This window comes from Natrix helvetica (genome assembly GCF_964273705.1).
Source record: "Natrix helvetica genome assembly, chromosome: 1".
NCBI classification, from domain to species: Eukaryota; Metazoa; Chordata; class Lepidosauria; order Squamata; family Natricidae; genus Natrix; species Natrix helvetica.
The window spans coordinates 164,736,398-164,748,928 of NC_138548.1; the positions used below are offsets into that span (position 1 = coordinate 164,736,398).

The following is a 12,531-nucleotide window of genomic DNA, read 5'->3' on the forward strand; positions in this document are numbered from 1 at the left end:
AACACTTAGATACAGTATATATTAGGCACGCACTAATATAGTAGCAGTAGTGCTAATTTGCATGAAACAGATTAATCATTGGAGGGTAGAAGGGAATAAATCATAAAGTAATTCCTTTACTGCATGCCAAGCTTCTTCAAAATAAAATATAGGAGGAGACAGCGGGAATATTATCTGCTTCTCTATTTAAGTTAAATGTGGTTTAATGATTAATCTTTAGATCTGAAAGAGAAACTATGACTTTACTATCTGTTTAATTATGCCACAAATAAAGACAAATTTTGTTTACAAGAATCTCTTTTGCATGCTGGAATTTTTCTATTTGGATCCTGACAACCTACTCCCCAACCCCCACAAATTATATTGGCTTAAATATTCATATGGCAAAATGAGCCAAGTGTATGAATAAGTGCAACACAATGTGTTCCACAGCCTTGTTACTTTTCATTTTGTGAATGAATGTAGAATCATCTCTCTCTCTCTCTCTCTCTCTCTCTCTCTCTCTCTCTCTCTCTCTCTCTCTCTCTCTCTCTCTCTCTCTCTCTCTCTCCCTCCCTCCCTCCCTCCCTCCCTCCCTCCCTCCCTCCCTCCCCTCTCCCTCCCCCCCTCTTTTTTGGTAGAGCAGTTAGTTCTGCATTAATTGTTAGATAAGGCCAAACAAAGGTGCGTAGAACTTCATTTGGTTATTTGTTCCTGCCTCTTTCTCTAGCGCAGGTCTAGGTGGTTTCCCAAAAATGCTGTTGAAGGATTTCATAGGATATGCTTGCAAGTGAATTGGATGGGCTCAGGCAACAAAGAATTAAATAGAATTTATCAGAACAGTCTTATCAATGTGCTTTGCTACTTGAACAAGATATTTGTAGATCCTGCCCCATGTGCATTGCTTTCTAACGTCCTATATAGCCTTTATTAAGACAGTAGCAGCGCAAGGGATATAGTATTTATGTATTTGCTTATCAGTAAATAGCACTTACATTGCACCATTTATAAAACTTCCAAGGCAATGTAAAGCAATCATCAACAAACCTTAATAAAAAAGCCACAGAAGGGAAAAAACCAAACACCCAGAGAGGTATACCTCAAGTATACCATGCATTTCTTAGAAACTACAAATAATTTATAAATACCTGGCAGAACAGCTTTAGACGGGATTTTAAAAAATAAATAAATAAATGCTTGGTGCATTTCTTCTGGTTCCCAATTCTATATTCAGAATTCCCTGTCACCATCACATATAGTTTCTACAATGGTTTTTTTTTTTTTTGTCCTCCAGAATTAAGAACGCAGGTATGTGGTTATCATGACTGAGCCAGGTATGCCATTTAATTCTCCAAACCTTTGCATTATTTATTTTAACCATCCTGGCTGGTGAGATTTTTTTGTTTAAGTTCATTTGGCATAGTGTCCTTTTTGGTTCTGCTTGAGAACAGCACTCAGTTCTGTCCACAACTGTACAGAAATACATTTAGAAAATGATCTAAGGTACTTTATTATCTATATTAATGTAATGCTTGTTGTGAAAGGGTTTTTAAGATCCTATTTTGAGGAAGGATCACATTTATTCAGTGATCCAATCCCAAATTATGTTAGAATTATTATTTTTTAAAAAAATTAGCAGCTGATTTTGTAATTTATGATTTTAATGAATAATGTTATTTCCTATTGGTGAATAACACAATACGATCCAGTTTAAGTATAAAACCAAACTAAACTCTGACACGATATTCATATAAGGAGGGAGGGAGGGAGGGAGGGAGGGAGGGAGGGAGAGAGAGAGAGAGAGAGAGAGAGAGAGAGAGAGAGAGAGAGAGAGAGAGAGAGAGAGAGACTGAATATATTATTGCTCCCTTTTTCTGCAACTACAATTAAGCCATGAATGAAAGGGGGGGGGGAGTATTTTTGCCAGTTACAATTAATACTCCAAATCAAGTATTTATTCTTTAGCAAATATTTGCAGGCAGGGTGCTCAGTCTGGAAAGATGATGTTGTGCCAGATTATTCAGGGACTTAGGTTGTGTATATTTCTTCAAGTGATTCAACAAAGATTCATGCCATTGCCGAGATTCCAAAGCTCCGAGGCAAGCTGACAGTTGTAAATATCCTTTCCTTTTGACAGCATATGTCACTGTAAGGGAATTGGTCTCTCTTTCGATATGTGCAGGCACATATACAGGGACCTTTTCCGGTAGTGCTGAAGGATCTGAACATAGGAAGAAATGTGCTTTATGTTCTAGTTGCTGCTCCTCTACAAAAAAATAGTTGGGGGACTTTGGACTGAAGGTATGCAACGTGAGTGTCACAGCTTTTTGTGTCAATAAGAACTTATTTGCATTACGGTATAAAGGAAAGTTAAGAGTTCAGTGACTTGTGATATCAGAAATCTAATTATTATCATTTTTTTGCCACCTTTTCTCTACAGATTTTTTGGTGGTATATATTGTCATTATGAGATGATGTCTCTCGGTGCTTCATTTGTGCAAATTAAATTCGATGATCTGCAGTTCTTTGAAAACTGTGGTGGCGGAAGTTTTGGGAGTGTATATCGAGCCCGATGGGTATCTCAGGACAAGGAGGTGGCTGTGAAGAAGCTGCTAAAAATAGAAAAAGAGGTAAGGGCCTGAGCATTATTACATTTATGCTTTGAACTGGAAGTTATAGTCCCAGCTCTTTGTTTTTAATGTTTCTGAGTTCTGGGGTATGTTTTCTCCTTCAATTCTCAAGAATATAATTCTGGGAAACTCTGCTATTAACAATAACCAGAAAACCATTTTACAGTTGGACACAATACTTTGGACAGAATAAATTAATTAAACCTAATTAATTAATTAACCAATTTTGTTGTATACATGATGTACAATGACAATAAAAGCTATACTATACTATAAACCTCCAATAAAGTTAACATAGTGGAAATGTATTAAACTATAAATATAGAAAACAATATGTTAAAGAGTAGACTAGAATCAAATCATTTTCATTTCCTGATTTTTAAGCAGGTGTGCCTTGTAAATAAGATGCTCTATCTTTTGGTAAAATAGGTGCTGCTCCAGGATTGGATTTTGGTACTCGGATAACAAGTTACTTGTCATGTTGGTTTTCCTGGGAATCACATGCTTTTTATTGGGACAGGGTTGCAGGCTTGGTGTGCACCATAATATTCCAGTCAGACTTGTATTTTTGGAAATGTGTTGTAATATTAATAGGCATTCTCAATAAGAATCTGTCATTCCATTCCATGCTGTTAACAATCCTGAATTTGACTGTCCTGAAAGAGGAGGAAATTGAAGCAGTGAATATTTCTTGACTTGGATGGGGCTGTGATGGTACCTCTGATATAGAGGTAATACTTTCACACTATGAATAAAGTGGCTTTAGTAGGAAGAATATGAACATACAATATCACTTAGACTTATATATTGCTTTATATTTTGTAGCCTTCTCTGAGTGGTTTACAGAGTCAGCATATTGCCCCTAACAATCTATGTCCTAATTTTGCCCACCTTGGAAGAATGGAAGGCTAGGTAACCAACAATACTTTTAACATCTCGATCTTTCTATATTTATTTCATGGCAGAGAAACAGTACCGTAGTAGTAGTAATAGTAGTATCGGTAGTACAGTGGTAGGATTCAAAAATTTTAACTACCGGTTCTGTGGGCGTGACTTAGTGAGTTGGGTGTGGCTTGGTGGGTGTGGCTTGGTGGGCGTGGCAGGGAAAGGTTACTGCAAAATCCCCATTCCCTCCTGATTAGCTGGGACTCGGGAGGCAGAAAATAGATGTGGGCGGGGGTCAGTCAGAGGTGGTATTTACTGATTCTCTGAACTACTCACAATTTCCGCTATTGGTTCTCCAGAACTGGACAGAACCTGCTGAATACTACCTCTGCAGTAGTAGAAATAGTAGTCAGAAAAGACAGTATTAAATCCACATTTCCAATGAATAGCCAGAGTAGTAGGCCCCAATTCGATATGGATTAACCAGAGAGTAAACCAAATTGATTCGTTCAAAGAGAGTAAACCTTTTATTTAGTTCCTAGTTACAACAGCACTGGAAAAAGTTACTTAGGACTGTTTTTGCATCGTTTTTCACAATTGTTGCAGCTTCTCCATGGTCATGTGATTATCTTGCTTAGCAACATAAATTTTGGGCTTGATTGTGTTTGTAAATTGAACACTGCCTGTTGCAAACCAAATTGCAACATTCTTATGAAATGTTCTCATTAAATCAACATTCCCTTGGTTGTCTTGGAGAATTTAAAGAAAAGACAACAGTGGTAAATATAGAAAATAAGATAAAATACAACAAAATCAAGTTTTAAGTAGTCTTAAAATGTTTTGCAAGATGTATAACAGCCAGTGCAAGATTCATCTTCTTTATTTCTTCTTTATTTATAATTTATTTCTTTATTGAAAAAAATGGTATGTTTGAAACTGAGAACTGAACAAGTATTTGAAATGCGAACTCTATGCTGAAGGAAATTCCTTTAAAGTTTATATTAGCAATCTATTTCAGTGTTTATGAACAGTTGTATAATAGTATAAATAGTTATAAATAGTATAAATAGTGACTATAGTAATCATCATAATTGTTATTATTATGATTATTTGTATTTTTCAGGATCAAAGGACCACTTTGCTTGATATTTTGTTTTTATTATTTATTCATTGTTAATTTGTCTCCTGACTTTCTATCTATATGGCATTCAAAGCAGCTTAAATAATTAAAAATGCAAATTCCAAAAATTAGTTGGGGCAACTAAATGGAGCTGAACATATACTGGCCAGATACCCTGCCTGATGCCTATGTGGAGTTCATGGCAGGTATTTTCTCTTTGTGCCCAGAGAGAGAAATATCTGCCCCTACAGTGGTGGGTTCCTCAGACCGGTTCAACCAAACCGGTAGTAACTTGGCAGCCTGGGTTGCTGGAACTGGCAGTGACCCAGGCCTGCTATGCCCCTGAAGCAGTTCTCCTGGCAATGCCATAGGCGCTGCCATCTTGTTTTTTGCTTCTGCGCATGCACAGTGCGCATCAAGCGTGTGTGCGCGCTCAGCACATCCCTGAGTGAATTGGAAGTAATCTCTGCCAGAACCCACCCCTGTTCCGCTACCTAGGATTGAACTCACGACCTCCTATACCGCTAGGCCACCACGCTGCTCACCTGGTATTAATTAAAACAAAATGTCTGTGCTCTATTGCAGCGATCCCCAACTTTTCCAGTTTGGCAGCCCACTGCAGAGCAAGGGACAGATGTGACTGGCAGATGCACACACACAGCGTTCGTGTGAGCAGTGCATACACACGCCCTCCACTCATACAACTGGAGCTGTTTCTGTTTATTTGGATTTATATGCCGCCCTTCTTCAAAAGGACTCAGGCGTACAACATTAAAAAAAACCACACATCCCAAAGTTAAAAAATATATATACATATCCCAAAAAACAACCGAATTTAAAAGACAATACATTTAAAATAAGTTAAAATTAACAGGCCAGGCCGGCTTGCTGGAAAAGCCAACTTTTTAGGGCGCGTCGCAAGGCCCGGAGGTCAGGGATTATGCGAAGCTCCGGGGGCAGCTCATTCCAGAGGGAAGACGCTCCCACAGAGAAGGCTCTCCCCCTGGGGGTCACCAGCCGACACTGTCTGGCCGACGGCACCCTGAGAAGGCCAACTGTGGGCTATGTTGCTGCTAAGAAATGTGCATGAATATGCCCATTAGGTATCAAGACCAACCCAGGGAAATTCTTAGCATTCCCATTTTAATTATTATTAGCTGAAGGTTAATAATTTTCTAATGGTTGTAACTTTTTATTTTAAAATCATTGAGATGCCATTGGAATTCCTTCCCATAAATATACTTTTGGCAGTCAGTCTGTTTCATTCTTGGAAATTTTTTAATTAAAATGTTTTGCTTGTTGTTTGTACCAGCAAATGTAAGATTTATATGGGTCATGGGAGTTTGATGTGCTAATAGAAAAATTTTGTATTCTTTGATAAATTGAGCAGTTTTGTTATTTGAGAGTAGGGTAGTTGTATATATTGTCTGGGTTCTTGGAAGTGTTAGAATTATGTGTGTCTGGCATGTTTAATTTAATTTATAGCACATTGTCAAGAGATTCACACTAGCAGTTTATTCTGTTTATACAATAGATTTGCAACAAGAAATTACAACCTTAGTATCCCACTGTAGAAGAAAAGCTATCTTAGTCTACGGTGGCAAAAAAATCAGGAATCTGGCAGTAATTTTTCCAACGAACTGATTAAAAGGTACTTTTGTGAGTTGCAGCCAGTGGTGGGATTCAGCCAGTTCGCAGTTTGCACTTATTCGGGAGAACTGGTTGTTAACTTTCTAAGGAGTTCGGAGAACCAGTTGTTGGAAGAAATCTTATTTTGTTTTTTTCTACTTTACAGTGCTAATCCTGTAAGGAAGGAAACATTCTGGTGTTTCTAGCCTAATCCTTATTGCCCTGCTTACAGAAACTGCCTCTCTGATTAACCATCGACTTGAGTGACGTTGAGTTGGCCACACCCACCAGTCACATGACCACCGAGTCCCACCGAGCCAGCTGGTGATTAGGGCAGGGAACTTGTTATGAAATTATTTGAATCCCACCACTAGTTGCAGCTAACTTAATCACATACACAGAGTGACTACACCAGGGGTATTAAACTCAAGGCCCAGGGGCCAGATCCAGCCCGTGGGGTACTTAGATCTGGCCCATGGGACTGCCCTGGAAATAGCAAAGGACCGGCCTGCAGTGCTTCTGCCAGCGGAAACAGGCTCTCGAGCTCTGTTTTTGGCTGTCACAGCTTCATGCAACCCTCTGCCAGTGAAAACGGAGCTCAATAGTGCCACATGCGTTTATACTGGCAGAGGGTTGCATGAAGCTGTGACAGCCAAAAACAGAGCTCAGGAGCCTGCTTCCGCTGGCAGAGAGCTCAGGCCGCCACAGCCCCCCCGACAGGAGTGATGTTGAGCTGGCCACGCCTACCCTGACCCCTCCCCCAGTCCTCCGAGGCCAAACACAACCCTGATGCGACCCTCAATGAAATTAAGTTTGACACCCCTGACTAGACTGATGTAGGATTTAAACTGGGGGGGAGATGGGGGCAAGAAAAAGCAAGAAGAAGAAAAGTGGGGAGGAAAGATCAGGGAAGAGAGGTTGGCTGTGTAGAAAAAGGCTATATGTGACCCATATTGCAAACACCTTATTGGTTAACAATTTTAATATGTTAAAAACCTATTGTATTTGTTGAGACCTTCTGAGATTGCCTGAAACCATTATGTATGACAGTTCAACAACAGCTTACTTAACGGTGCTGTTGAAGTCCAGCTTTCCCAAAACAGTAACTTCTACCAGTGTTCTGGGAGCTTAAAATGCTTTGATATTACTTCAGTCTTGCTCGATTCCTGATGTCAGCCTTGTGTCCATTCTGTACAAAGTTTGTTCTATTTCTCTGATATAGAATCTGCATTGCTGCAGATGATGACTTATATCACAGTGGAGGAAGAGCTTCTAGTCTTGTGGGTGCCCTAATTGTGGTTTGTCGTGGGAACTGTTTGGTGTAGATTTGGGGGCATAGTAGACATGTATGTTTGTTGGAGAGGGAGAACAGATCTTATGCTGAGAAAAATTGAGTTAAATTTTAACTAGATAACCTGAGACAGGGTTTTCAAACTTGCGTCCCGTGGTCCGGATGCATCACCCACTGGCCACACCTTCCCCTGGTTTAGCGAAGGGGAAAAAAAGTCACGATATGTCACGTGACAACATGACGCCGTGAGTTTGACACCCTTGCCCTGAGAGATTTTTGTGCAGATGGAAAGAGTGATGGCAAGTACTATTGATAGCTGAGTGAATATAGGATGAAATGTATGAGTAAAAATGCGGAATGAGTAAAAATGCAGTAAAGATAAGAGTTGGAAGGCCATTGTGTCCCCAAGTGCTTGTCCTATTTCTATTTCCTTGATTATATCTTCTCTGTTGGGTTGTGTGAGGTCAAGAATATTTCATTCTCTTACATCCTTTTCCACTCACCGAAAGAGAAATGCAACTGAGGAATTTCCTTGAAGCACAATGCTTGACAATGTTTCTCTCCTAACAAATGTAGACATAATTGAAGTCTCCACCAATGCTATATCATGTCTTGATCAAAGATTTTCAATTTGTTTTTGTAAGCATTTTCTCCATAGTTTTATGGAAGTAAGTAAATATCAACAAGAGCAGTGTTCTTGCATCCTTCCATTCATTTTAATCCACTTTTTTTTTTTTTTACCACGGTGAAGTTAATTCATTTGCAAGTAAAGTACATTTCCTCTTTTTTATTGCTTCTGTTTCTTTTGAACAAATCTGCTATATTCCATTTTTGGTGTCATTCCACCAAGTCTCCATAATATCTTTTAATATTTGCTTTTCTGTATTGAAAAGTCATTTTAATCTTCTTTATTTTCTATATTCTCGGTATTGGTACTGCATATAGAGACAATGAAGCGATGAAGCTTAGGAGCTAAAGTTTCTTCCTTAATGATTTTTCTTTTGTCTTACTAAACCCCATTTTCACAAGAATCCATCTTTCTTCTATAGTTCACAAGGAATTTCTAAAGGATTTAGTTTAAATCTCTCCTGATGATGTTTTCCCTTATTTCAGTGAAATATGTGTTTGCAATCCTTGTGAGGTGAGGAAGTCCATCACTGTACAAATAGACCTCGAGTTACAACCAGAATAGAACCTTTCCCATTATGGTTGTGAATCATAATGATTGTAAAAAAGGCATGTTAGACGACCAGCCCGATTTTATGATATTTTTTGCGGCAATCGTTAAGTCAGTGTGGCGGTTGTAAGTATGAACCCATTGTTTGCTATTGGCATGGTTTTGTTGAAAACTAGAAATGTGCCAATTTTCTGCAAAACCGTTGTAAAGTGCGGTCACTTGATGGCAGGACATTGAAAATAGCCATAAATGCAGCCATGTTGTTCAGTGCTTGAAGTCTGGAGACATGACTTGAGGCTGGGGCTTGTCCACTGGAACTTCAGATCTTTGGTCCTCCTTTTCAGGTAATTTGTAATTTAGAACAGTTGCTAAATGACCAGTCATAAATTGAGGACTACCTCTAAAGAAAATGAGAGAGGAGGAAGACAGCAGTTAGATAACAGGATCAAGAAATTAATTTGACTAAATGTCTTGGACAAGCCCCTCCATAGTTCCCAGAAGATAACGTGATGGAGGGAAACTAATTCAGACTTGCAACCTATATAGCTTCATATAGCTATAGAGCTGAAGAAGCTTCTTGGATGAGAAGCAAAATGTCTTCAAAGAAAATTCAGTTTGCCTCTTGAAAAAGCACCTTTGGGACTATATAGCTTTGGTTTCTTAGTCTCGTCTACCTTGTTGGGCTGACAGTCATTCAGATCCAGAAACCAAATCTCATACGGATACCTCTGATTCATATAATTCAAGTTGTGCTCTTACTGTCCGAAAGAAAAATATATTTTAAAAGCAAGTACCATATTTTTGGAGTATAAGATGCACCAAGATTTTGAAGAGGCAAATTTAAAAAAGTTTTTGTACTCTGCAGACCCCCCCAAAACAGTCCGTTTTTTGTGAAAACAGGCCCGTTTTTTTTTAAAGAGGCTATGAATAGCCTTTAGGAGGCTTGTAGAGTGCTAATGTGGGGGGGGAGAGCAAAAACTCCCCCCCCCATGAAAAAACAGGCCCATTTTTGTCAAAAAAGGGCATGCATAGCCTTTAGGAGGCTTATAGAGTGCTCATGGGGGCTGGGGGGGGCAAAGCTGAGCAAAAAGCAGCCCGTTTTTCACTTATTTCTGCCCTCCCCAGCACCCAGGAGCACTCTGAAAGCCTCCTAAAGGCTATTCCCGGCCATTTTGGTGAAGAGGGTGGGGTTGAGGGAGGCAAAAAATGCTATATTCAGTGTATAAGACACACCTGGATTTTTAGCCTTTTTTTGAGGGAAAAACGTGTGTCTTATACTCCAAAAAATACTGTATAAGCTGGAAAGGTATAAGCTGGAGGTATACCTGAAAGGTATAAGTCTCATAACACAATAAAAAAAAATTAGATGAAGATCCTACACTTTCAAAGGTAGATGCTGGTTACACAGAGAGATAAGGTCTTGAAATAATGAAATCATTTGTAATATAAAATAATATATGAGAAGGTAAAAGGGGTTTGTAGTTTAGCTTGATCCCTGAAGAACACTTCACAATAGTAGAAGTTCTGGTGATGTTTCGTATAAGTCGAAACTTCTGAGGTCTTGGTGGGTCAGAGAGCAATCAGATTTGGCTATGCTCCAAAGAATTTTAGGATTTATGTGGCTGAGAAATAAATGCTTATAACTATTGCATCCATCCACAAAAATGATTATCTAGACCCGCGCCAGTCCGGCTTCCGACCCGGGCACAGCACAGAGACGGCCTTGGTCGCATTGGTTGATGATCTCTGGAGGGCCAGAGATAGGGGTTGTTCCTCTATCCTGGTCCTATTAGATCTCTCGGCGGCGTTCGATACCATCGACCATGGTATCCTGTTGCACCGGCTAGAGGGGCTGGGAGTCAGGGGCACCGTCTTACGGTGGTTTGGCTCCTACCTCTCTGATCGGACGCAACGTGTGTTGACAGGGGAGCAGAGTTCGACCCGGAGGCCACTCACATGTGGAGTGCCACAGGGATCGGTGCTCTCGCCTCTCCTGTTCAACACATATATGAAACCGCTGGGCGAGATCATCCGTGGTTTTGGGGTGGGATATCATCTGTATGCTGATGATACTCAGCTATACATTTCCACCCCGAACCACCCCAATGAGGCCGTCGAAATGATGTCCCGGTGTCTGGAGGCCGTACGGGTCTGGATGGATGGCAACCGACTAAAACTCAACCCTTCCAAGACGGAGTGGCTGTGGCTTCCGGCCTCCCGGTTCAACCAGGTGCTTCCATCTCTGGCCATCGGGGGCGTCCAACTAGCCCCCATGGAACAGGTGCGCAATTTGGGCGTCCTCCTGGATGCCCGGCTGTCCATGGATAACCATGTAACAGCCGTGGCAAGGGGGGCGTTCCATCAGGTCCGCCTGATGCGCCAATTGCGCCCCTTATTGGACCGGGATGCCCTACGCACAGTCACCCATGCGCTAGTGACGTCTCGCCTGGATTACTGCAATGCTCTCTACATGGGGCTTCCCTTGAGATGCACTCGGAGACTACAGTTGGTCCAGAACGCGGCCGCGCGGGTGATTATGGGGAGGACTAGATACTCCCCTGTAACACCTCTCCTGCGCGAGCTGCACTGGCTTCCTGTGGTCTACCGAGTGCGTTTCAAGGTTTTGATTATGATCTTTAAAGCGCTTCATGGCACAGGGCCTAGTTATATGCAGGATCGCATCCTGCCCCACACATCCCTACGACCAATTCGCTCACACAGAGAGGGACTTCTCCGGGTGCCGTCCGCCAAACAGTGCCGGGGGGCGACACCCAGGAGCAGAGCCTTCTCTGTGGTGGGCCCAGCCCTGTGGAATGACCTCCCCCGTGACATCAGGATTACTTCCGATCTCCGCTTCTTCCGTGTACAGCTGAAGACCCACCTCTTTCAATTATCTGGCCTGGCTCAATCGTAATTATTCTTATTCCTCCTAACTGTTTTTAAATTGTATTTTAAACGTTAAATTTTAATTCTATATTGGGTTTTTACAATTGGGGTATTTTAATGCGGGTCTTTTAACCGTCTATATGATGTAAATTGTTTACCTCCTCCGAGTCCGTGTTCGTGTATTTGTATGTATGTTCTGTATGTACGCCTATGTGTTTTATATATTTTCTGTGTTTTATATGCCCCATTGTACGCCGCCCCGAGTCCTACTTGGAAAGGGAGCGGCTAATAAATTCAAACTTATTATTATTATTATTATTATTGGTATGAATGGAGCAATCTGTGTTAGCCAGCGAAGATTGCCAGGACTGAGTGATATGCCGTCTAATAGTCATTTGGGGGAGAACAGAGATTACGTCAAATGTACATAATTCCCTCCCCCCAGCTTACTTTTTCCTTTCCAAAAAGACAGTAAGCTGCCAGATAAATTGACATAGTCACAAAACATCTGTTTACAACGTCTAAGGCTAAGGAATATAGGGATGTGAGTAAATGGTTGAAATTGCTGAAGTTTTCTCCACAACTCCTTCCTCCCAAAGTTACTGGACGATAGAGCAACTGATAGTATTCTGATTTAAAAATCACACTTAATTGCCCTCCACTTCTTCTCCAAAGCACTTTAGAATATTAGCTAGCACCAAAAAGTAATTCTAAAAATTCTGTTCACCCTTTTAATGGGCAAAGTCTGTAAATCAGATTAAAACATTTTTACATAGGCTGGAATTTTACAGCAGCAGGCAACCCAGTTAATAAATTTTTGCATGTCTTCATCTGATGGGTTCATAAAAGAATACAGTGTTCTCTATTACATATTTATATGACAGAATGTTTTAGATGTGTGATGGCGAACCTATAGTATGTGTGCCTCAGGTGG

The 12,531-nt window shown here is 40.6% G+C and overlaps 1 protein-coding gene across 4 annotated transcripts in view; it reads left to right on the forward strand.

The window, feature by feature from the left end:
• MAP3K20 (mitogen-activated protein kinase kinase kinase 20) overlaps positions 1-12,531 on the forward strand; it is a 125,255-nt gene that overhangs the window by 9,470 nt on the left and 103,254 nt on the right. For all 4 annotated transcript variants that reach the window (XM_081936301.1, XM_081936303.1, XM_081936302.1 and 1 more), the window contains exon 2: positions 2,420-2,609. In XM_081936301.1, the coding sequence (XP_081792427.1) occupies positions 2,451-2,609 (159 nt within the window). In that variant the 5' untranslated portion in view covers positions 2,420-2,450. The remainder of the gene's footprint in view (positions 1-2,419; positions 2,610-12,531) is intronic.